Source organism: Oryza brachyantha, chromosome 12 (genome assembly GCF_000231095.2).
Source record: "Oryza brachyantha chromosome 12, ObraRS2, whole genome shotgun sequence".
Taxonomy (NCBI): domain Eukaryota; kingdom Viridiplantae; phylum Streptophyta; class Magnoliopsida; order Poales; family Poaceae; genus Oryza; species Oryza brachyantha.
Genome location: NC_023174.2, coordinates 2,128,989 through 2,151,920, shown reverse-complemented (window position 1 = coordinate 2,151,920; position 22,932 = coordinate 2,128,989). Strand labels below are relative to the sequence as shown.

The 22,932-nt window shown below is 44.9% G+C and overlaps 3 protein-coding genes across 3 annotated transcripts; all 3 read right to left on the bottom strand.

Moving 5' to 3' along the window:
• Nucleotides 1–3,403: 3,403 nt before the first annotated feature.
• Nucleotides 3,404–6,668, bottom strand: LOC102708667 (mRNA-decapping enzyme-like protein). The gene is made up of 8 exons (XM_006663771.3): nt 6,413–6,668; nt 6,275–6,315; nt 6,123–6,172; nt 5,452–5,596; nt 5,038–5,094; nt 4,828–4,951; nt 3,845–4,306; nt 3,404–3,767 (listed from the first exon to the last, which is right to left on the bottom strand). Exons 1-8 carry the CDS (start codon nt 6,596–6,598, stop codon nt 3,720–3,722), a joined length of 1,113 nt encoding a protein of 370 aa, XP_006663834.1. The 5' UTR covers nt 6,599–6,668; the 3' UTR covers nt 3,404–3,719.
• A 2,879-nt stretch (nt 6,669–9,547) lies between these two features.
• Nucleotides 9,548–10,984, bottom strand: LOC102708389 (G-box-binding factor 1-like). Its single transcript, XM_006663770.3, has 4 exons — nt 10,643–10,984; nt 10,486–10,563; nt 10,314–10,379; nt 9,548–10,218 (listed from the first exon to the last, which is right to left on the bottom strand). The coding sequence occupies exons 1-4, from the start codon at nt 10,982–10,984 to the stop codon at nt 10,123–10,125; spliced, it is 582 nt and encodes a 193-aa protein (XP_006663833.1). The 3' UTR covers nt 9,548–10,122.
• Nucleotides 10,985–19,858: 8,874 nt separating this feature from the next.
• On the bottom strand, nt 19,859–20,998 carry LOC102705126 (NAC domain-containing protein 90-like). Its single transcript, XM_006664288.2, has 2 exons — nt 20,836–20,998; nt 19,859–20,733 (listed from the first exon to the last, which is right to left on the bottom strand). Exons 1-2 carry the CDS (start codon nt 20,996–20,998, stop codon nt 19,967–19,969), a joined length of 930 nt encoding a protein of 309 aa, XP_006664351.1. The 3' UTR covers nt 19,859–19,966.
• Nucleotides 20,999–22,932: the final 1,934 nt, after the last annotated feature.

The following is a 22,932-nucleotide window of genomic DNA, read 5'->3' as shown; positions in this document are numbered from 1 at the left end:
TAGGAGTATTAAATATAAACTAATAACAAAATTAATTACATAAATAAATGTCATTTCATGGATTAATTAGACTAAATAGATTATGAGTATTAAATATAAACTAATAACAAAATTAATTACATAAATAAATGTTATTTCATGAATTAATTAGGCTAAATAGATTCGTCTCGTAAAATAGTCGAGAGTATGAAGTACGTTTTATTGATAGGCTATATTTAATAGTTCTAATTAGTGTCCAAACATTCGATGTGACAGGGACTTAAAAAAGTCCATGATCCAAATAGGGTCTAAGGCTCTTGTTTAGGGGCTGTTTGTTTGGAGAGACTAATCCATAAGTTCCTTCACTTTAGTCTCTTTTAGCCCCTAAAATAACAAACAGGAGAAACTAAAAGGACTAAAAGATGTATAAGTTCCTGAGGGAGGTGCTAAAAGTGACTAAGCCCGATCGGCCCTATCCCGCCACTCTGCTCTCTCTCTCTCTGTCCGCTCGCACTCTGCTCTCTCTCCCCCTCTTTCCCATCCCGCGCTCCGCTCGCACTGCCGCGCGCCGCTAGGGTTTTCTCCCACCGCCGCCGCGGCCGCCAGGGTTAGCCGGCCCCTCCGCCGCTAGAGTAAAGTTGGCCCCGCCGCCGCCGCCACTAGGTGCTATCAGCCTCGCCGCTGCTTGGTGTTATCGGCCACGCCCCCGCAGCTCCGTGGATCCACCGCCGATCTGGACGCCATGGCTGGTCAAGAGGACGAGATGGTGGACTTCTTCTCCCAGTCGGCAGCACACGAAGAAACCGGTGCCGAGTACGGGTTCACTCAGGCGTCTGAAGCCCATGGCGGATCTGGTGTCGGCTACCCGTTTTCCAGCAAGGGGATCAGCCGGCCTCGATCTCAACTCCCAAGCCGATGATTTCCTCCACCTGGGCTCCTACCAGAGCATGTTGCAAGAAGAGGGCGGAGGAATACCTCCTCTGTTCCAAGCCACCAGATCTGACGTCCCCCCCCCCCCCCCCCCCCCCCCCCGCGCCTTCCAGCTGGTGGATCCAGGGGCGGCAGAAGAGGTTCCAGAGGCAGGGGTAGAAGTCGCGGCAGGGATGCCGCCCAAATCGCCGCTGGCAGTAGCCGGACGAGGGGATTTGTTCCCCCTGGCCGTGGTGGTTCCATGCCGTTCGGTGCTGGCCGTGGTGGTTCCCCCTGGCCGTCCGGTGGTTCCATCTCCCATCGGAGTTCCTTGTACCATGGTGCGCCTGGCTACGGTCCTATGGGATTCGGTGGCGGCTATTGGACTGCTGGATCGTCGTCTGCTCCATCCGCAGGTGCCGAAGAGGACGATAACGATGCCGACGACATCGACGAAGATGACACCGACGGTCAGCGCATCGTAATTCTCTTATTCTGATCTCTGATAATGATGAAATTTGACAGTGATCTGGAGTGACGACTACTAAGTACATATGTCAATGTTTACCAAGTACCGATGATTACTAATTACACATGTGAATGTTTAAGACGTACTGATGATTACTATGTACATATGTGAATGTTTGCATTTATGATGAATATGTGATGTTCTATACTGATTTAGGACAAAAGCCCTTATGACAAGGCTTGTTGGAACGAGGAAAATACATTGTTGTTATGTATAATAGCTTGTGAGGAAATAAGGGATGGGAATTGTCCCAATGGAGGATGGACAACTAGGGGATATAAAAACTTGAAGGCAAAATTTAGACTAAGAGCAGGAATGAAGCATTCAACTAAACAATTGAAGAACAGATTTCTTCAGCTCAAAAATATGTATCTAGCTTGGGTATGACCGACATGGAATTTGACATGTGTGACCGAGATGAAAATTATGTTCCACTGCCTGTGCAGAGTCATCAACCAAATGAAGCAACCAACTCTATGGATAGTAATGTGATGAATCAGATTCGGGACTCAATTGCCAATGGTCTTTGGAGTTTAAAAAATATGTAATTTGTTGTTTTTCTGATCTTATGGTTCATGTACTGTTTAATAAACTGGATGTTATGTGTTTGGATGTAACGAATTTGATCACACAATGATTTTTTGCATTGCTATGAATAAGCTGCCATATGCTGCAGCCGTGCTTGTGCAGTTGCCGTGCATGGTGGATGTCTCTCTCCTGTGCTAGATGCTGCAGCTACTTAGATAGGTCATTTAATAAGCTTCTAGTCCCTCCAAACAAATAGGATAAGACTAAAAGGAATTTATATTTTAGTCTTAGGACTAAAAAATAAGAAACAAACAACACCTTAATTCCAAAACGCTTTCGTGTTTATCCACCAAATCGAATCTTTGGGCACATATATAGAGCATTAAATATAGTTAAAAAATAACTAATTATACAGTTTGAAAAAAATTTACGAGACAAACCTTTTGAGCCTAATTAGTCCATGATTAGCCATAACTGTTACCGTAACTCATATGTGCTAATGAACAGTTAGGGTTAAGAATTCTTCTCTTGTTTACTAACACCATATATAATTAGATTTTTAATTAGTTGCTGAAATAGTCTTCCAACATCCGGTCAAACATCCAATGTGACACCCAGTCTAAAAATTTAAATTTTCATAAACTAAACACACCCTAAATTATATTTTAGTTCCAGAACAAAATCGACAAAGAATTTGGCCTTTTTTTTATCTAGGAGGGTTTTGGGTTTTCCACGGATACACTTATCAAGCGCCTAAATAATACGCCAAGAACAAGTGCAGTTAGGTGATATATACAGATTATAAGGATTGATACACAATATTTGCGCTTAGATCGATCAGAAAAGAGAGGAGATGAGAGGACAGATAAACAGGCTATAGCCACGTTCTATAATCTATTACTACGTTTTTCGTGTTAGGGATAAGTTAATTTACCCCTACCTGCCAAACACGGGCTATATATTGGTAGCAGACTAAAAAGTCGTTTGAAAGAGATATATGAGTTACGTATTTATGTGGTATTATGTGTATATAGCTAACTATTAGAGCAAGTTTAATAGTAAAGCCAACTTAATAGCTATAAGCTTATATTACAGTCAACACATATAATAGATTGGCTACAAGGTTGGCTATAATTTTTATCTCTTATTTCTCTTTCTCTTACCTTTGTATTTAATTCATTTTTCTACCTTTGTATTTAATTCATTTTTCCTTTTGAGTTAGTGTATAGCTGGCTCTTGCACGAGAGCCAACCCAACTTTTTTCCATTACCTCTTTCTTCCACATCAGCTTATAGCCGATTTATAGTCTCCTATTATACTTGCTCTATGAGTTAATTATTACTCTTATATAAGTTAATTATTACACTGGCAATACATAATATGTCAATTTTGGAACCAGATTTTTGGAGGTAGTTAGATATATACTATTAACCTTGCTCTAAGCGTGAAAAAAAAATCTATATAAAAATTTCTCATCTGGTCTTTCCAGAGCAAATTAATTCTTCATTTGTTTATAATCAAATAGCTATCATAAAATCAAATAATTCAAAAATCCTAAATCTTCAAAAATTTCAACCAGGCCCAAAGTGTACCCCCAAAAATTGTTATAGACTTCGAAGGAATACTACCAACCATAGCTATAAGAACTCTACATGAACGCATCAAGAAAGACAAAGCTGTACAGAGGTTTTGAGGACTAAAGCATACAAAACTAACAAGAGAACACATGGACTCTTGCCAAAGCCAGACACTCCATATAGGCTGAGCAAGCAGTCTACATATTCTGTAACTCCCGATAGAGTAAACTGATGAATTCATCGTTCTGTTAGACCATAAGAGAGGAGTTAAAAGTATATAAAGAAAACTATTTAACCACGTGTTTTTCAATGTGAAACATACCTGAACAAGTCTATGGAGAGCACCCTTAATCTTATCCCTCGAAATAACAGGCTCATCGTTGTGTGCAGGGGTAAGTGATGCAGGTGGAGTTGGTGGTGGAAAGGGTTGAAGAAGGGGTGTACCATGTCCATATGCAGGACGTTGAGCATTGGAAGTAGTTGGGTGAAGAGGTGACGGTGTAGGCATCAAGGATGAAGCCTGTGCCACCAATGATGTGGAAGAGGACAAGGGAGGTGCAAAGAAAGCTGGAGTTACAAGGTTTGTTGAGTGGTTAGCATGAGTTTTAGTCTCAAGGATGGGCAGAGGTGGAGCTGATGCTGCACCTGATGGAAAGCCCATTTGATGTGTAGGAGCAGCAGATGGAATGATCAAGGGAACATGTGAGGATGCAACAGATTCAGTAGTCTGATAAGTTCTTCCAGCCGTTGGTGTACTTGTCACACTCCCAACGTTAACAGCGCCCTATAGATTTTTTAGGAATTCACTAGTTTTAACACTATGGATAACAATGCTTTCACAGTACAAACATATATGTGTGTGTGACCAGTAGGAAGCATTATACCAGTATAAATGTACCAACGAAGGAGCAAATAAAAGTTTACTATCAAACTGATGAAAGGAAACTTTAAGATTTCCAAAACCACATACCAAACTGCTGCACAGATTCTCTTCATAATTTAATAGCAATTTACTGACATCGTTAACTTTTTAGCACACATTTAATCATTCATCTTGTTCAAAAAACCTATGTAATTATCATTATTTTTTGTTGTGAATGAATTTATTACTAAATATGTTTTAATTATAACTATCATTTGAAGAAATTTGCCCAAAATATTTGAATAAAACGAATGATCAAAATGTGTGCCAAACAGTCAATGACGTCATCTATTAAAATATGGAGAGAGTATAATATTTGATGAACGTGGAAAGAAGGAAAAAGTAGGAATGCAACAACCAGAGATTTTAAAGAGAAAACATACACTGAAATAATTGGTCAGTGATTCATCAGGGGCATTAGAAACCAGAACAGTGGACGATGGAGAAGGTTCAAGGGGGCCATCTATAGCAGCCGATGTGGGAACAGCCTCCAACTCCTCAAACTCACTACAATATATCAGCGGAAGTCACTATAATACCAACATATAGCTAAATGCAACAGGTATTGTGTGGTTCAATTCAAAAATGGAAACCTTTTTGTGGAAGGTACTTTAGGTTTTGGAGGCACTTTGGCGTAAGCATTCAATATCCTGCAACCAAACAACCAATTGAAGCATAGTCAATGTGTATGTACTGAGGCATAATATAATTCAGAATCAGAGAAGGATCACATCTGTTACTACTAATAACGAATTAGTGAATGTACTAAAACAATAAAATTTTTAAAAAAGAATTGGCTTTTATCCTTTTACGCAAAGGGGTAACTAAATGGAGATAGCAAGCAGTGCATTAGATGAATCCAAGATGGATGTCATCTGTCCATCTCTTATTTGCCCAATTTAAATATCTCAGTCTGGATCAGGTCACCTACTTCAGTTGTCATTATATATAAGACAGATCGACACATGCCACCAGCAGAAGGAGAGATACTAGAGAAAAACCCTTACCTTCCAAAAACACCGGCAACAGCATCACAGTCTTGTTGGTTATAAAACCAAATACCATTTACTTCCTGTGCAGCATTTCGGTACAACAAATACGGAGGTTGAAGTTCATATTCAAAGTCACTCAATAGATCCTCCACGAGATTATCTATTAGAAGCGACGAGAAAATTAGATCTTTTCATGAGTTTCCCAGCAAACTAATAAAACTAAATCATACGATGTTGCAATTTTACATCTAGACATGATGTATCGAGTTGGCATCAGTGTAACTATGTCCAACAGGGTGTCGTATTTAATACTGTGATAATGTGATTATAAAAGAAAACTCCTCGTATACTACTGCAGGTATGAACAGAACACCAGATCCTAACACGTTTTGCTACTCATAGATATGGATGTACCTTGTTCACAGCGGCTTTACATACATATGATTTTCACCTGTGTAGTTTCAGATTATTCACTAGCAGACTATACTAAATCAAATTCCCAAGAAGAGTTAGCCTGCTGATATCTGGATACATGTCAGAACCACAGATCACAGGTCACAACGTACTTATGTGCTACATATCAATTCAATCAGTCCAATATCTAAAATTCTAAATCAACACCGCAATCTACGAAATGCACGCAATAGAATAACAAATTAGCTCATGGCTGGGTGTAAATAACATACCGGTGTTGCGCCTGTTCATGACGATGAACTGGAACCTCGGCTGCTTGTTCCTACACGCGATCAATCCAACGCATCCCAGGAAGTGTTAGATCCCAATCAGCACACACGCAAAACCCCGACCCAAACCCTAAAACCACTATTCCCCGCCTCACCTCTTCACCACGAAGAGCGACCCCTCGACGTCCTTCCGGCTCTGCACAAAATCAGAGAGAGGGAGAGACGGCGTCAGATCGGATCATGGGCGGAGCAGGCAAGGGAGGCCGAGAGCGGGATCGGCGCCACGGACGGACCCACTGGTTGAGGTCGATGCTGAAGTCGTAGAGCGTGACGTGGGCGGCGGTGATGAGGATGTCCTCGACGGCGGGGTCGAGGCGCTGGAGCACGGTGAGGTTGAGCGACCGCGTGCCCCCCGCGTCCATCGCCAGGTTGGGCGTCACCTTCCCCACGCTCGCCGGCGCCGGCGCCGGCGGCCGCATCGGCCCCAGCTTGGTGGGGGTGGGACGGCGGCGGCGGTGGATCTGTGGAGCAATGGGGAGCAGAGCAAGCAAGCTGCGACGTTTCTGGCAAGTATATCCAGCGGGTGACACGTCGGACACGGTTTACGGGGGCCCGCGGACACATGTGGGCCCTGGACGAGGCAGTTAATGAGGTGGGCCCACAGGGAGACGTGGGAGATGGGCTGGCCTGGTTGAGCCCAGTTCAGTATATGGCCGCTTACACGTGGATGTGGAATTTTTTTAATTTTTAATTTTATTTAATAAATAATTTACAAAACTACATTTTTATTTCAAAAATTACGAATCTAACCTCCTGCCGTTCCGCTCCTGCCGTTCCGTTCTCTTAGAGGGCGGAGAAATGACATGACAGACGGTGGACAGGGAGCTAGGACTCGTAATTAAACAATTATATATGTTATACATATATGTATCAAACCATGGTTTATTCGAAAAATTCTCCGACTCCCTCTCCGTCGTCTGCCACGTCATCTTTTCACCCTTTAGGAGGACAGTAGAGGTTAGATTTATAATTTTTTTTTAAAATATGTTTTTGTAATTTATTTATTAAACAAAATTAAAAATAAAAAAATAGTTCAGCAGCCTCGTGCTGCCCAAACTACAGGTGACGCACATCATCAAGATACAGCCAGAGCTTGGCTACCACAATGGTGTGACTTTGATGAGGCTTAAACTACCGTGCAAGATGGAGCATTGGGTATGTCTTTAGAGTATTCACACAATCACACTACTCGTGCGTAGCAAGTGGTTTCAAACTAGTCATGTAGAACGCATGCAGTTACGGAGGAGATAGGTGTGGGCCGCCGGGGCCATGTGGCTTGAGGAAATTCTTATGTTCTTTGCAAGATATTATGTTAGTTGCCAGACAGCTCACTAACTTCTTCCTCTTCTTCCTTCTCAGGGGTGGTAATTTTCCCCCTGGGACCAGGTACCCGCCCCTACCGGGATGGGGGTAGAGCCGGTTTTCTAGCCGCGGGGAGTTGGGGCCGAGGCCTCAGTTCCGGACAGGGTCGAGGGCGGGGAAAGGAGTTTACTCACGAGGCCCCGGGAAAAAGGTGTATTAGACTTAGGGGATAGCGAATTCTTAGGAACCTTAGCCCAGCCCATTTCACCCATCATATATAAATAAAAAAAATCTAAAACCCTAGCTAATCTTCCTCAATCCTCACATCCTTTGTCCCTTTCGTGTGGCAGCTAGTGGATTGGGATGGCGGGTGGCGTGTTGCGGGGAGCCGAGAAGGAGGCACCGTGGCGGACGAGCGGTGTCAGGTAGGCGGGGACACCAGTGTGAAAGGTTGGTGATGGCGCAGCAAGGCAATGATGACACAGCAAGCCAGGGAGCAGGGCGGTGGCAAGAAGACATGCAAGGGGTGTGGCGGCCTAGCAGGTAGCGACAGCCGGCAAGCCGACGACGGCGCACGGCAAGACGGTGACGACGCGATGAGTGAGGCCCCGGTAGGGGGTCGGGTCCCCGACGGGGCCAGGGCCAGGGTGGGATTCAGCCTCAGAAAGCAGATCGGGGCCGGGTTCAGGTAATGAAGTCCGGGGCTAGGGCCGTTCCATGCAAACCCGCCCCCACCACACCGCGTTGCCATTCTATTCCTGATCCTAGCATGGTCCCAACTGCTAGCTTTCGACTCTGCTAGATATATGATGCCGCCGCAGCTTGAGAAAGCCGTTGCTACTTGCAAGCCACCTCCTCGTTGTGTCCCAATTCGATGAGCTCTGACTGCATAGTCGAGCACCGATTCCATTGAAACAGTAAGGGAAAAAGGAGAGGCTAGAACTGCGCTGAAGTTGTCTCCATCGAGCTAGGATGGTGCGACGAGCTCTCAACCGGATCAGGAGGGGCGATGAGCTCTTGAGCGGACTCAACGCCTCATTGCACTATTCGCATCGAGGAAGTCAGCGGCATGAAGATGGAAGGAACCAGGGCGTCGGGAGGTAGAGAAGAAGAAAGTGATGAAAGAGAAGAGGGTCGGTAGACCTCTTATTTTATGGTGTTTATGGTAAAGATTTAAACTTTTATATAAATAGAAAATCGAAAAGTATAGGAAGAAATACGATGGGTAAAATATAAAAATAGAGGCAAATAAAGCCACTTGCACTATATAAAAATTACATTTTTGCTATTGATCAAACATTTGATTTCAAACGCACGTAATACAATTTTTGCTATTGATCAAACATTTGATTTCAAACGCACGTAATACATAGAGGACGGCTATGAGATTTTCTTTTTAACTTATGTGTATGTCTTTGGATTATCAAAAATCTGTCAAACAAGATTTTCTTTTTAACTTATGTGTATATCTTTGGATTATCAAAAATCTGTCAAACACACATAATACATAGAGGATGTGTATGAGATTTTCTTTTTAACTTATGGGTATGTCTTTGAATTATCATCCAACGGTAGTGAACGGATTTAATCGATGGAATCAAAATTTTCAAACATTTAATTACTAGGCGGACCCTAAAAATTATGTTCTTTTTAATGATTTCAGAATCCTTGATGAACTGTGAAAACCAACGGTAGTGAACGGATTTGATCGATGGAATCAAAATTTTCAAATATTTGATGGAATCAAAATTTTCAAATATTTGATGACGGGGCGAACCCTAAAAATTAGGTTCTTTTTAATGATTTCAGAATACTTGATGAACTGTGAATGCCCATGATGGACCATTGGTTCCCACGTGAGAAGAAACACATGTTTTAAGCCAGGTTTCTTTTCCATCGCATCGCATAGCGAAGGATAACGAAAGGAATCTCGACATGCACAAGGCGCCAGACCCAGACATCCTGCAGTGCTGGGTGACACATATCTCCTCGGAGCAAGTATAATAGCATAATAGCAGCCTATAAGCTGTCTGTATGCTTATGTGGAAGAGGGAGTGGATGAGAGAAAGTGTAAGCAGGCTGTTAGTCTATAGCCAGCTTAGACACAGGAATCAAGAAACTGTGTGAATGACATGTTGATCCTGCAATATTGATCCTGCATTAATGATAAAGAACTAACTAGTATATGGATAGGCTATGAAAAAGCTATAAAAAATCTTATAGCCAACTAAGCTTTGCTCTCCTACCGACGAGACAAAAGAAAGAAATCGTTATCAATTTACACAGGTCTTTCCTATTCGCCAGTAGCCACAACGCGTACGGCAACGCCCTACTATTGCCCACCGGTTAAAAGTGCAGCTGCAGTGCAGTCATGTGGCTCTTTCAACAACTGGATCGAGGCTTGGAACATGCTACTGGTACATTATTACCTCTTTGGCCTTAGCCCATAGCTCAGAATGGTAGCTAGATTAATTTGGAGTTATTAGTGGTAAAGAGAACATGATTAGGGATTAAAGTATCTGGAGGTTTGGACTTGGAACATGCTAGAGTGTAGTAGAGTAGATTCTCTTTGGCCTCAGAATGGTAGGGAGTAATCTGTAGTAAAAGGGCAAAAAGAAGAAAAGAGAAGAGATTATGTAGACTAGAATAAGGAAAGCGATAGATGATGTGCCTGTTCTTTGAGCTGCTTGTTTGTCTCCTTCAGTGAGAGGTACTCTTGCATCACTGTTTCTCTCTCCTGTATACACCATTACGGTTAATTAATCAACTCCCAGCTGCTTAAACCATAATGCTAATATGCACCAGTTCATCTTGTCAGGTCTAATTGCTCACCTTCTTCATGCTCTCGTTCTGTGTCGACAGATCTGCAACCTTTCTGGCCAGTTCGTCCCTAATCGCCTAGAATTAATTAACACACGCTGATCAGATTAATTACATTTTGGCCAAAAGTTTGCAACTGTTATGAGCATGCAGTGTGTAGGTTGGAGGAGCTGTGATCGATCACCTGGCGGCGGAGTATGGTTTGGCGCGCGGATTCCCGGTTGGCGAGCACTCGCCGCAGCCGCTTCGCCTCCTTCTCCTCCTGCGCCAATTTGTAGGGAGGAGATCGAAGTAAGCTTGCAGGTCGTCGATCGGTCGCCGGATTCAGTTTTAGTGGTTACCTCGGTGAGCATGTGGCGGAGCTTGGGGCCGTAGCTTGTTGACGACGATGGCGGCGGCGGCAGCGCGGGGCGGCCGGCGCTGGAGCCGCTGCTGGAGCAGGAGGAGGATTGGATGCCGACGTTGCTGTTGTTGTTGTTGCCCAGCTGGAGGGTTAGCCTCGTGGTGGCCACCATCTCCTCGTCCTCGTCGTCCTGAGCGGCGCAGGCTGGCCTTGGCGGCGGTTTGACGGCGGCTCCGGCCATGTCGGCCAGGGCCAGCGCCGCGCCGAGCTCGACGACGTCCACCGCCACGCCTCGCCGGCATTGCCGCTGCATGTCCCCGTCCCCGCCGTGGTCCGACATGGGACGATGAGGAGGAGGAGGATGAGGACAGGAGCAGGGAGGAGGATCTTGGCATCCGCCGGCTGGCCGGAGCCGGACTAGTTGCACGACGGGAGACTGGCTGCACGCCGGGGTGGTGGTGTGGTGCGCAGGCGAGTGCTGCAGCGGAGGCCCCTGCTCCTCAGATATAGTACTAGTACTACCCATCGCGCTGCCGCATGGGACGGGGGGGCCGCGCGGCGCCTGGCCGGTCGCCGGCCGCCACGTATCGGCGACACAGGACATCACCGGAGGCGGCACACGTAGGAGGGAGGGGGGAGGACACGTGGGAGCGCCCGCGCATGCAGCGCGAGGAAACGGACCGGGAGTGTGGCGGCCGCGCGGGTGGGCCCCGCGGCGTCAGTGATTCAGTGTGACGATGCGGTGGTCAGTCAAAGCGGCGACCGATGACGGCCCCTCCTCGGGCGGCCCCACGTGGTGCGGGGGGCCCACGCGTCAGTGTGTGGCCGCGGACGGAAGCGTCTGGAAGGCCACGTCGCGGGTTTGGGTTTGGGGTTTTGGGTTCGGTCGGTCGGGATGCGGTGGTCGGGTCGGAGTGTTTGTTTGGCTCGTAACTTGGTGTTTGGAGTAGAGTAGTCGTGCCGACCGATCACATGAGTAGAGTATGGTCACGCAGGCAGCCCAAAAGTCAGGCTTTGTACCATCCGACTGCTAAGAGCGTCCCAGCACCTTATCTAAATTTAGTCATTCATATCTTAATTTAAATAATTATATAAAACCGTTTTATCCTTCGTATATTTTTTACTGCAGCAAATCATCCATATATCTTTGGAGAACTCAAATATGATTGAAGTTCTCTGTTTTAATATAAATGGCATCCAAAAATAAAGAATGAGATAGATGTGCTGCTGGAGCTCAATTTTTATCATTTATCCTATATTTTCAGGATGAAGAATATGATAAATATACTGCTGGGATGCTCTAAGTGCTAACTACTCACTCCAATTTTATTTAGCAGGCACCATTAACTTTTACATCCATGTCGTCTTATTTATAAATATTATACAATAATTAATTATTTTGTTATGTTTTGATTTATCACTATTATAATTTTAAACATGATTTATAATTTTACATATTTACATTAAAAATTAAATAAGATAAAGTCCACACATACATTTAAAAATTAACAACGTCAACAAAAATACTATCATTATCTTAAACTGATTAATTGTAACGTTAATTTTACTGTATTTCTTTTTTGTCCTTTCTTTTACTGTATATTGAGCACGTATAAAGCTGGTTTTTCATAAAAGCTGATAATTCTTATCTTCTTTTTCTCTTCTCCATATTTACAGCATTCTATGATACTTGCTATTAAACACGAGTAAATGAAACCATTAACCATACACTCTGTCAAAAAAAACCTCCTGTTTACCGAGTTACTCCCTCTGCCTCTAGTTTAATAATTCTTGTCTTTTAACAACACAATCTCCAAACCTATCTTTAATTCTATATTATTATATATAGTGGTTAATCTATATATATGTTGTTATAATGTATTTAAATTGAATATCTTTTGAGGTTGTTAATAATATAAGTTTTTAAGTTTAACTTTAATCTTATCCAAAACGATAGAAATGGTCGAAATAGAGGGAATACGAACGAACCAGAGAGCAGAGAAACGAACCAGAGAGCAGAGAGAGCAAGGCATGTTCTGTCGACAAAGTCAAGATGTATAGGTTGTATTTAGTTTGATACTTTTATCAGATTTTGGTATAGTTTTGTGAGTAAAACTTTCTACATTTATCAAATATTAGTAAGGTTTAGTTTAGTTTAGTTTAGTTTGTTATCTATTATAATTCAACACCACTCATATTTGAAATGATTGATTTTGATAGCAAACTAAACAGGCCTAAGTGTTTGTTTCCCGGTCACTTTTGTTTGTCACTGTCACATCGAATATTTGGATATTACTTAGAAGTATTAAATATAGACTATTAATAAAACTCACCTCATACTCTGAACTATTTCGCGAGACGAATCTATTAAGCCTAGTTAGTCCATGATTAGCGAATGTGATGCTACAGTAAATATTTTCTAATCATGAATTAATTAGACTTAAAAAATTTGTCTAATAAAATAATCTTTATTTATGTAATTAGTTTTATAATCAATCTATATTTAATACTTATAATTAACGTCTAAATATTCGATGTGATGAGAAAGTGAAAAAATCGTTGGATCCAGATAGCCTCTAAACCTGCTCAAACACCAGGGCGGGCTGATCCTGAAAAGACCCAGGGCCAAGCCCGACACTAGCAGTAAACGTCAAGTGCAACAACCTCGAGCTTTTCCGAGACGGGCCATGGTTTTCGGCCTTTCTGTTTACTCTTTTTGTGTATTTTTAGGTTTTTGGGCTTCGGAGTTTAGGCCTAGCCCAGTACACTAGCAGGCCAGCTGGGTGGGCTGCCTATGAGGTCTAGGTGAGACCGTTGACGTGAGAACTGACAATCGTATGCCTCAATGGTCACGATTTTTTTAATTTTTAATTTTATTTAATAAATAATTTACAAAAATATATTTTGTTTCTACGATTTATAAATCTAACCTCCTGTCGTTCTAGTTCTCCTAGAGGGCGAACAGGTGATGAGACAAACGGCAGGGACGGAGCCAGGGACAGACGATGATAGCGTGACGGGTTTGCAATTTATCTCCTTGCCACTCTTACATAAACGCAGTTACTATATGCAGATATATATGCCGACATACGTCCCTATACATATACATATGCTAAACATATAACCTATATATTTCTAGAGATACCTTTTAAAGAGGTATGGAGCCAGCCTCTACATTACAAATGGGCATGTTTTACTGCCCTTATAAAACTTAAGTACTATACCCACGCTTCTCAGATATAATCATATAAATCAAACATTCAAAATTATTTATCTATCAAGTATTTATTAATTTTATTATTTATTTTTTAATAAAATAGCAGTAACCACTAATTAATAGTGACTATTGTAGCTTCTCATAGTTAATTATAGGTTAGCGCATATTGCAATTATAAGTTTTCAAGTTTAGATGATATTACATAACTTGCAAGACCAAATTCATACACTAATTTTGTAAACAAATACACCAATTTCAGAATCACTATGATATCAAGTTCACACATTGCAAAAAAAAAATTAAATAACTTATTTATATTATCTAATATTAGCATAAATTTAAACAGTATAAAGCTAAATATAATGAAAACTAGTTTATATAAATATGATCGAGTTGCATCCCATACAACTTTTTGTCTTATTATAATAAATAAAATTGGCTGATGTTTGTATATATCAAAATGAACAAAACCATTAATCAATCATCAAGTTAACACACACAGTCAGAATTAATTCTCTCGAAAAGAAGACAAGCAGAATTCAGAGTTGCGAGCCAGCTACTGAATCGAGCTGGCCTGAACACAGAACATTAGAGCGAGTTTAATAGTATAGTCAACTACTCGCTCAAATTCACCTATAGGCAATCTAATATAGCTAATTCATACAATAGTTACCTATAAAACATTAATACATGTTTTTACGTGTCATATACACATTATGTCTTGGAGCCCGTATTGCAGCTGACTATAAATTATAAATTAGTAGCCCACCTCTTTTCTCTCTTCCTTCTTGTCTCTTTAAAATATGAAGCATATTTTAAAGAGACACTAGTCCGCTAAGCATATTTTAAAGAGACAAGAGGGGAGAGAGTGAAGAGAGGTGGGCTACTGTCACGTCCTGAGTTTTACCCTAGCTAAAACTCAATAAAATAATACATTAAAAATAATTTGTTAATTAAAGTTTAGGAGAAAAACATATAAATTAATTTAACTAATTGAAAGCTTTTCGAAATGTTCTAAAATGTCCTGAAAGCATTTTAAATGATTAACAGGATTTATATTTGAATTGCAGTCAATAAAATTTGCTCAAACAAACTTAATAAAAATCGGTAAAATTAGAGACAATTTCTTTTTTTTTCCTCCTTCCTTTTTCTTTTATTTTTCCCTTCTTTCTTTTTCCCTTTTCTTTTTCTCTTTTACTTTCTTTTCCTCCCTGGCCGAACCCCTCCTCTCCCCCTTTGCCCGTGTACGATCACCTCCCCTCCATGCGTGAGTCAGCCCAACTGCCTCCCCCTACCAGCCGTGAGCCACCCCTTCTCCATCTCTCCCATGTCAAACTAATTCCAATAAATTAGGACTTCAATTTTTATCCCTTTGAAACCTTATCTATTCCTTATTCCTTGTTAATATTAGATGGATTACTAGATTTATCTCTCACTTTTCTACTATAAATAGACCCCCAAGACCCTCTTTTACCCGTTTTTCTTTTCAGCCACGCTGCGCCCACACCGGCGCCGCCTCCTATCCAGCAAGTAGCCGCCGGCCAATTCCCCCACACAATTCGTCACACCTGCTGCTGCTGCTAGCCGCCCCTGCAACCAGACCTTGCAGCTGTGCGAAACCCCGTTTTCGCATGGGTTTTTGCCCCTGCCTTGTGCTAACTGAGCCACTGCTCCTTCCAAGCATCGTCTCTGTTCGGCCATGACCTTACTGCTCCTTTGCTGTTCGCTGAACGCAGCAGCCCTTCGCCGATCTCTCCACCTTATATCAGGTTTGCATATATTTTATTCTTGCGAATTAATTTAAATTAATCTATCGTTTAATTGTTTAGATTTCCAAGCCGAACAGCGAGGAAACGCAACAGTCCGTCGCCAATCTTTCCATCAAATCTCAGGTTCGCATACGTTTTGCTCATGCGAATCAATCTATCCTTAATCTACTGTTTAATTGCTTAGATTTTCTAATCTAATTAGCTAGCGTGAAATTGATCTACAATATGAAATTCAATTTCGTAAGTGTAGGTTGATTTTACGTTAAAGTCATCTAATTCTAATTTAGCGAGTCGTTAAATCTCAATTTAACGGGTCATTAATCCTATCGTCGATCTGCTTCATAGTTTCGCGTTGCGGTTCTGATACGTCGTACGGATCTCTGATTCATGCACATTTCGGTTATGTCGTGCAAATGCACGTGCTGTTCGCTTTTCCCCAGCCGGCCCAACCCACGCTCGAAGTCCCCATCGCCTTCCTCGGCCCACTACTCCTTTTCCCTCTCCTCCCGGCCAGCAGGTCGCCAGCCCAGTTAGCCAGCCCACTTCCTTCGCTTGGCCTGTCTCCTCTCGCGTTGGGCCAACCTAGCCGAGGCCCAGCCAAGGCGGCAGCCCACTGGCGCCTCAAGGTCTAGGCCGCCTCCCCTCTCCTTTCGGGACACTGACCGGTGGACCCCACCTGTCAGCCCCGTCCCCTTCTTCCAGCCAGCGCCCACGCCCGCACGTCGCCGCACTGCGTCGCGCGCCGCCAGCTGCTCGTCGTGTCATGGCCGCCCTCCGCCGCGTGCCGTCGCCCTCCTCTGCCTTCAACCTGCGCTGGGTCCGCGTCGCGTCGAGCCTCGACTCGCCGCCGCGGCCGAGCATCGTCGTGCCGTTGCACCCCGGCCGCCTCTACGTCCCTCTTGGCCTCACGTGCGCCGCCACATGCCCGCCGTGTGCCCGTTTCTCCACCCCCTCACGTGCCCGTCGCCGGCCGTCCACCGTCGACTCGCACCACCGCCCGTCGCTGCGCTGCTCGCCGCGTCGCGCCTCTGCTGGCCGCGCCCGTACGCGCCGCCACCCCGACCGCCTAGCCGCGTCCCCGCCACGCCACCTCCTCCCGCGCGCAACCGTCGCTCCGCTTTTCCCGGTCGCGCCGTCGCTCGCAACGGTCGCCGCCGATCCTGCCGCTCCGCTCGCGCCTGCCCAACAGTCGCGCCACCGCTAACCACCGCCTCGCAACCGGTCGCAACCAGCGCGCCGCCACGCTAACCACCTCCACGCCCTATGCGCCGGCCGCCACCTATAGATCCCCAACCTCCAGCTGCCGTGCACGCCCGTGTCGCCGCTGCCTCGCCGCCAGCCGACATCCCCCTGTCCCGCCTCCTCGCCGACGCACCGACGCCTCCACCGCCGTCGGTAAGCCTCCGCATCGCCCTACCCTCTCCCTTCTCCTCCTCAGCCAGTCGTCATCGCTCGTGTCATCGCCGTCGGCCGAGTGCACGGCTCGCCATCGCCGCCACTCCCCGCCATCGACGTCGCCTCCGCGACGCCGCCCCGAGCCGCCGCCGGCCGTGCCTGGGCGCGTCTGCGTTGATGGTCGTCCTCGCCACCGTGCCACGTCGCTCCCCTCCCTCTCGATCACGTCGCGACGCCCCTTCCCCATGTTGCCGGTCGCCGTCATCGCCATGGCACCGTCGCCGCCTCTTCTTTGCTCTGCCGCCGCCGCCTGCGCACGAGCATGCCGGCGCTCGCCGTGTGCCGTCGCTGCCGCCATCGAGCAATGCCCTCTCGTCGGCTCTCCCCTTCCTCGCCTCGTGTGGCCACAGGCCGGTTCTTGACACCGCCACCCGATATCGCCGCTCGTCGCCGCCCCTCCGCCCGCCACCACCTTCGCGTCCGCTGACCACCAACCACCGCTCTGCTGTCGCGCCGGCCGCCGCCCGTCGCTGCCCCCGCGCCGCCGTCAAGGCCGCCGCCTCTCCTCTCCTCTATTGCCGTCGCTTGGCCGCTCTGCTCACCTCCGCTGCCGCCGGTCACTGGCCGTCACCGGGCATTCGCCACCACTGGTCGCCAGACCCCGTCACCGTCGCTGGTCACCAATCGTCGCCGCCCGACCGCCTCCTCCTTCTTCCTCGGCCAAGCCGATCTCCCCTCTCCCCTGTTTTGTGCCACCGCCCGGTGGGGCCCACCTGTCGGTGAGGCGCCTCACTAACCTATGGGGACCAGCCGCGGGTTTCCTTCCTCACGGGCCCACCTGTATGTCCCTCTCTCTCACTAGTCCATGGGCCCCTCCCGACAGCTCTCCCCCTTTCTCTCTTTTCCCGTGGACCCCACGTGTCATCCCCTCCACTTCTCTCTCTGTCACTACTAGTGGGGCCCACCTGTCAGCACACCCTCTCTCTCGCTGCTGACGTCAGCTCCTCCATTAATTGCGCAATAATTCATTAAGGTTTTCTGTTTAGTTTAAAAACATAGTTAATCTTTTAAAATTCATAGCTAATTCATCTAGTCTCCGTTTAGGCCCATTCAAGTTTCATTAAATCCAGAAAAATGCCAAGAATCCATTAAAAATAGTTTCTTTCTCTGTTTCAGTAGTTTTATAGTCTGTTTTGCTTGTTTTGCCTTGTTTGTCGTAGGTTTTGACCCCGTCGCAGCGTCGTTCGTTCCCGAAGTCGTCGCCGAAGTTCCTCGTGGGTCTAAGCAAGGCAAGTGGCACCCTTCTTTGATCATATTGAACCGATGTTTATAAAATTTCCCGCTTTACATTCAAACATGCGTTGTTTTATGCAAATCTATTTACTTTATTTACCTATTGGGCATTTACCTTTATATATCCGTTGATTCCCACTTATTATTGTAATCCCAGGGTTAAGTTGACTAGAATTAGGATTAGACAATGCTTAGCCATGCTTAGTTCAACTAGCTCACCAATTATTATTTAATTATTGATTAGACTTTGATAGACCTTTAATGGTTTTGATCATAGTTAATTTTCCGATGTGGATTAATACAACTAAAATATTGCTTATGGTGGGCTGTGGGTGTATGATTTTGAGAGTTGCACCCATGACAATTAAGGTCCGCTTCTCAGGAAACCCTGGAAGTCTTACACGTATTAACCACATGCCAGAATATGCAACGGTGAGACTCGTAATCTAGCTTGTCCCTATTCGACGTACCATGGCAAGGGTGAGCGTGATGGAGTATGGACGGGCAATCGTGGTGTAACGAAAGCCTCTGCTGCTTCCGGATTCACCAAGGCACAAGAGAGGACTGCCCGACTTGGTGTAAAGAAGGGGTTGAAACCTGAAGTGCGGTGTGATTGTCTAAGGAGGGTTAGGTGAAAGGTTTTATCATGGTTTCCTTACTGAGGTATCGTGATGATATGTTAGGGCATAGTAACAGGCTTGGGAGCCATGTCTTGTGGGTAAAGTTATACACCTCTGTAGAGTAAAACTATTCGAATAGTCGTACCCGCGGTTATTGGGCGAACTGACAGATTCACTGGGGTTAGTTGAATCCCTTTAATAATTTTATTAATCTTAGAACTGGTTTGACCCTGCGCAACGTGGTGTAACGTTGGTAGTGGTTTGGGTCTGTCGCAACGTGGTTTAACGTTGGACAGAGAGTTGACCCTGTTGCAGTGTGGTGTAACGCTGGACAGTGGTTTGAGCTTGTTGCAACGTGATGTAACGTTGGACATCGGATGATTATTTTAAATGTTACTTTACTTTTATTTCAGTCTTTTTTATCTATTGCTTTGCTAAATAAATGCAGCTTTTGTGCAATTTAACCTTAGCCTATTCCTTGATACCCTATTGCATTTATTATTCCCCCTCCTCTTGGGTGTTACTTGTTGAGTACGGTGGTTTGTACTCAGCCTTGCTTAATTTTTCCCCCACCAGAGCAAGTGCCAAAGCTTGAGTTAGAAGTCAGAGGAAGGTTGTTCCCAAGGTTGAAGTGAGGTTCAGTCCGCCGTCGAGAATGCCTGTGGTGTGGAGCCGTCATCACCAGCTGAAGCTAAAGATTATATGGTTTTAGCTTTGTTTTCTTTTTCCGCTGCATTTCGATAAATAATTGTTTTTGTTTGTTTTTAAGTCGTGGAACTGTGTATTAATTTGTCATAGTGTGTACTCGGGCTGATTCTTGGACCGAGATTAATGCATGCTATTGTTCAGAAATTGGTGTAAATTTCTGGGCTGCACACAAGCTCTAAGATAAAATATATGTATGACATACGGGACTATGTGTTAATATATATGAATTGACTATTAGATTGACTATATATGAATTAAAGTTGTTAGTTGGCTATACTATGTAACTTTGCTCTTATACTGCTGAATGGAGTACTGACAAATCAAACTTGCGGCCATGGCTCAATACCACCAGAACTGAAATCGATGTCGTTGAAGCTGAAATCACCGGTCATGGTGCCAGTAATCAGCGAGCTCCAGTCGATGGCGGCGGCATCTTTGGACGAGGCAGAGCTGTCGTGTGAGTGCGAATACTCGGCCTCCACGCCGGCGACCACGACGTCGGCGAGGTTGGCGTTTGCCACCGCCGCCGCCGCCACCGCCACCGTCGACGGGAGGGCGTCATCAGCATGACGACGTTGTTGCTGCCGGACTGCCTGGAGCGCTTGATGGTGATCACGGCGGCCGGTCGGCGGCGTGTCGAGGGGGCGGCGGTCGAAGGATCTGAGCGTGCCGGTGCTGATGTACACCCGGCACACGCTCAGCTCGTTCCTTATCAGCGGCACGCACGCGGAGGAGGCATTGGGAGGAGGCGGCGAAGGCGGCGCCATGGGTGGAAGCAGCACGGCTCCGGCGGCGGCGGCGGTGTGTGGGTCGTCGGCGGCGGCGGCAGCGACGGCCTTGTACTCGTTCATCTTCCAGCGGGTCTTGGTCCCCGTGGGGGCGCGGCCCTGGTAGAAGACCATGGTCCGCTTGACCCCGATGACCCTGGTGGTGGAGGCCGAGAAGACCCACGACGGCGACCCCGTGGCCTTCCAGTACCCCGACGGCGTGGTCCTCGCCGGCCTGCCGCCGTGCAGCTCCCTCTCCGCCCGCGGGCAGAAGAAGAACCACTGCTCCTTGTCCCTCACGCTCGCTTCCCCCGCCATGGCTGCATCCATATATCATATATATACACACAGCTAGCTCAGCTCTAGTTCGCCGGCGGCCGGCCGGCGTGTCGATCGTGTAAAGCATGCTAGGACGGACTTACAGCGGAGCTGGGAAGGATGGTAGCTGTAGACGTCGACGACGGGGATGACGCGGGCGACGTCGCGCTCCCTGGTGCCGGCGAGGCGGTGGCGGAGGTAGAAGCCGAGCAGCTCCTCCTCCGTCGGGTAGAACCGGAACCCCGGCGTGGCCATCGGATCGCTCATCGTCACCATTACCACGCTCCTCTACGTGATCTATATATGCATGCACTTCAGTTCACTGCACAGCTCGATGATCCATGCAACTACAAACACATGAACTACTAGCTAGCTACACTAATTAAACCGTCGGATTATTGTAATCCATGCACTAATAACAACTTAACCCAGATCGATCTGCTGCGATTAGATGACAAATTAACAGAAGTAATAAGGTTGTGATGAGCTAATTAATTGATCAAACTCGATCTTATGGATCGATCAGAGTACCAAACTTTTGCACTTGATGTAGTATATATAAGGAGATAGATATGGACAGGACTGGTCGAGCTTTTGGCGTGAAATGGATGGTTTGTTCGGAGAAGTTGCAAGTGCATATGCAGTGCCAGGTATGTAGTACGGCCATGGTTGACGTGTGGACCTGCACAACCAGAGAGGATTGTATTGAGAGAAGCCTAACCTAATCAACCTAGCTTAATTAGCTACTCCTAGGTACTCCCTATATATCCAGTAATACAAAGATTGTGGTTTTTTCCCTCAAAATTTAAGAGAATATTAAAAATAGGAGTAATGTCAGCAAATGTGATAGTTGGAGCAATAAAATAGTGTGATAAATAAAATAGTAAAAATTTAACATGTGAATAATAAAATAGTACGTACAAACATTAATAGATATGTGACATAGTGATATTCCATGCATGATCCCGAAATACCTTATATCTTGAAACAAAGTTTATGGGCAAAGGAATAGAGTGAGTAACTAGCTACCATAAAGCTGGACACTAGCATTAAGAAAATACGTGAGAATGATTAGAGAAATGTTAACGGTGTGATTGTTTGAGGATAAAATGTACGTCAAAAAAATTAAATAAAGAATTGTGCTGATTGAATAAAATGATAAGGTATGGGAAGAAAATAATTCTATTATTAAAAATGATGTGTAGTAGAAATAACTTTATTTTAGAGACTTTACTGTACACAAGATTGAATTTGCCAAGGGGGGCGGGGGCTTAGAATCATAGGAGTTTCCGCTAAGTTATCTTTAAAATTTTACATGAAAAATCAATGAAAACAAGACTGAAGCTATATATAGTTTATTTAAATATCTCTAAAATCATTTGCTATATCCGTCGCTGACCGTGCATATCTGAAGCTCTGTACATGTTCTGATCCAGTCTGGTCTTGGACGGCGACCAGCTAGGCAGCTAGCTACAAAAGGAGGAATTAACAAGAGTACACCTCCGAAGATATACAGCATATTCCACGTACGTGTATACACCGTCTTTTGACAATTTGACTGTAGTATACATGCTGAACGTACAGCAGGAAAAGCCAAGCCATTCGTTACGTACAGCTCGAATGTGATGACGGCGTCGTTGAAGGCGATGTTTAAACTAACCAGTTAATTAAGGAACAAACTGCCCGCGTTGACTGAGTTATAGTCAAGGCAGTCCGTCCGGGTCAAGGTCTCCTGCTAGTACTCCCTCCGTTTTAGTTTGACGTCGTTTTGACTTTTTTATATACGTTTGATTATTTATTTTATTTATTTTTTTAAAAAAATATATAAAGCTCTATATATATATATATATACACATAAAAGTATACTTAACAATAAATAAAATGGTATAAAAATAATTAATAGTTATGTAAATTTTTCAATAAGACGAATAGCCAAACGTGAATAAAAAAAAGTCAACGGTGTTAAATATTTATGTACGAATATAGTACTATTATATGATTTGAAGTTTTGAACTGTGGTACGTACGGGCCCAATGCAGGAGTTACGCGGTGCTTTTAATTCACCATAATGATAGTGTACTAGTCTAAAATTAACTAAAATTAAGTAAACACAATAATAGTTGTGTACTATCAAAATTGCTAGTAGTATAATAAAACTAGACAAGTTTTACCATATATATAGGTAGTTGGTAATTTTTGGT

What these genes read in the sequence shown, in the direction of transcription:
- LOC102708667 (XM_006663771.3), bottom strand. Translation starts at nt 6,598, where the DNA reads ATGCGGCCGCCGGCGCCGGCGCCGGCGAGCGTGGGGAAGGTGACGCCC. An exon ending in CATGAACAGGCGCAACACCG is followed by an intron (nt 5,597 to 6,122) that starts GTATGTTATTTA and finishes CGCTTCTAATAG; the next exon opens with ATAATCTCGTGGAGGATCTA. An exon ending in GTTGCCGGTGTTTTTGGAAG is followed by an intron (nt 5,095 to 5,451) that starts GTAAGGGTTTTT and finishes GTTTGGTTGCAG; the next exon opens with GATATTGAATGCTTACGCCA.
- LOC102708389 (XM_006663770.3), bottom strand. Translation starts at nt 10,984, where the DNA reads ATGTCGGACCACGGCGGGGACGGGGACATGCAGCGGCAATGCCGGCGA. An exon ending in AAACCATACTCCGCCGCCAG is followed by an intron (nt 10,380 to 10,485) that starts GTGATCGATCAC and finishes AATTAATTCTAG; the next exon opens with GCGATTAGGGACGAACTGGC. An exon ending in AGAACGAGAGCATGAAGAAG is followed by an intron (nt 10,219 to 10,313) that starts GTGAGCAATTAG and finishes TGGTGTATACAG; the next exon opens with GAGAGAGAAACAGTGATGCA.
- LOC102705126 (XM_006664288.2), bottom strand. Translation starts at nt 20,998, where the DNA reads ATGAGCGATCCGATGGCCACGCCGGGGTTCCGGTTCTACCCGACGGAG. An exon ending in CCATCCTTCCCAGCTCCGCT is followed by an intron (nt 20,734 to 20,835) that starts GTAAGTCCGTCC and finishes ATATGGATGCAG; the next exon opens with CCATGGCGGGGGAAGCGAGC.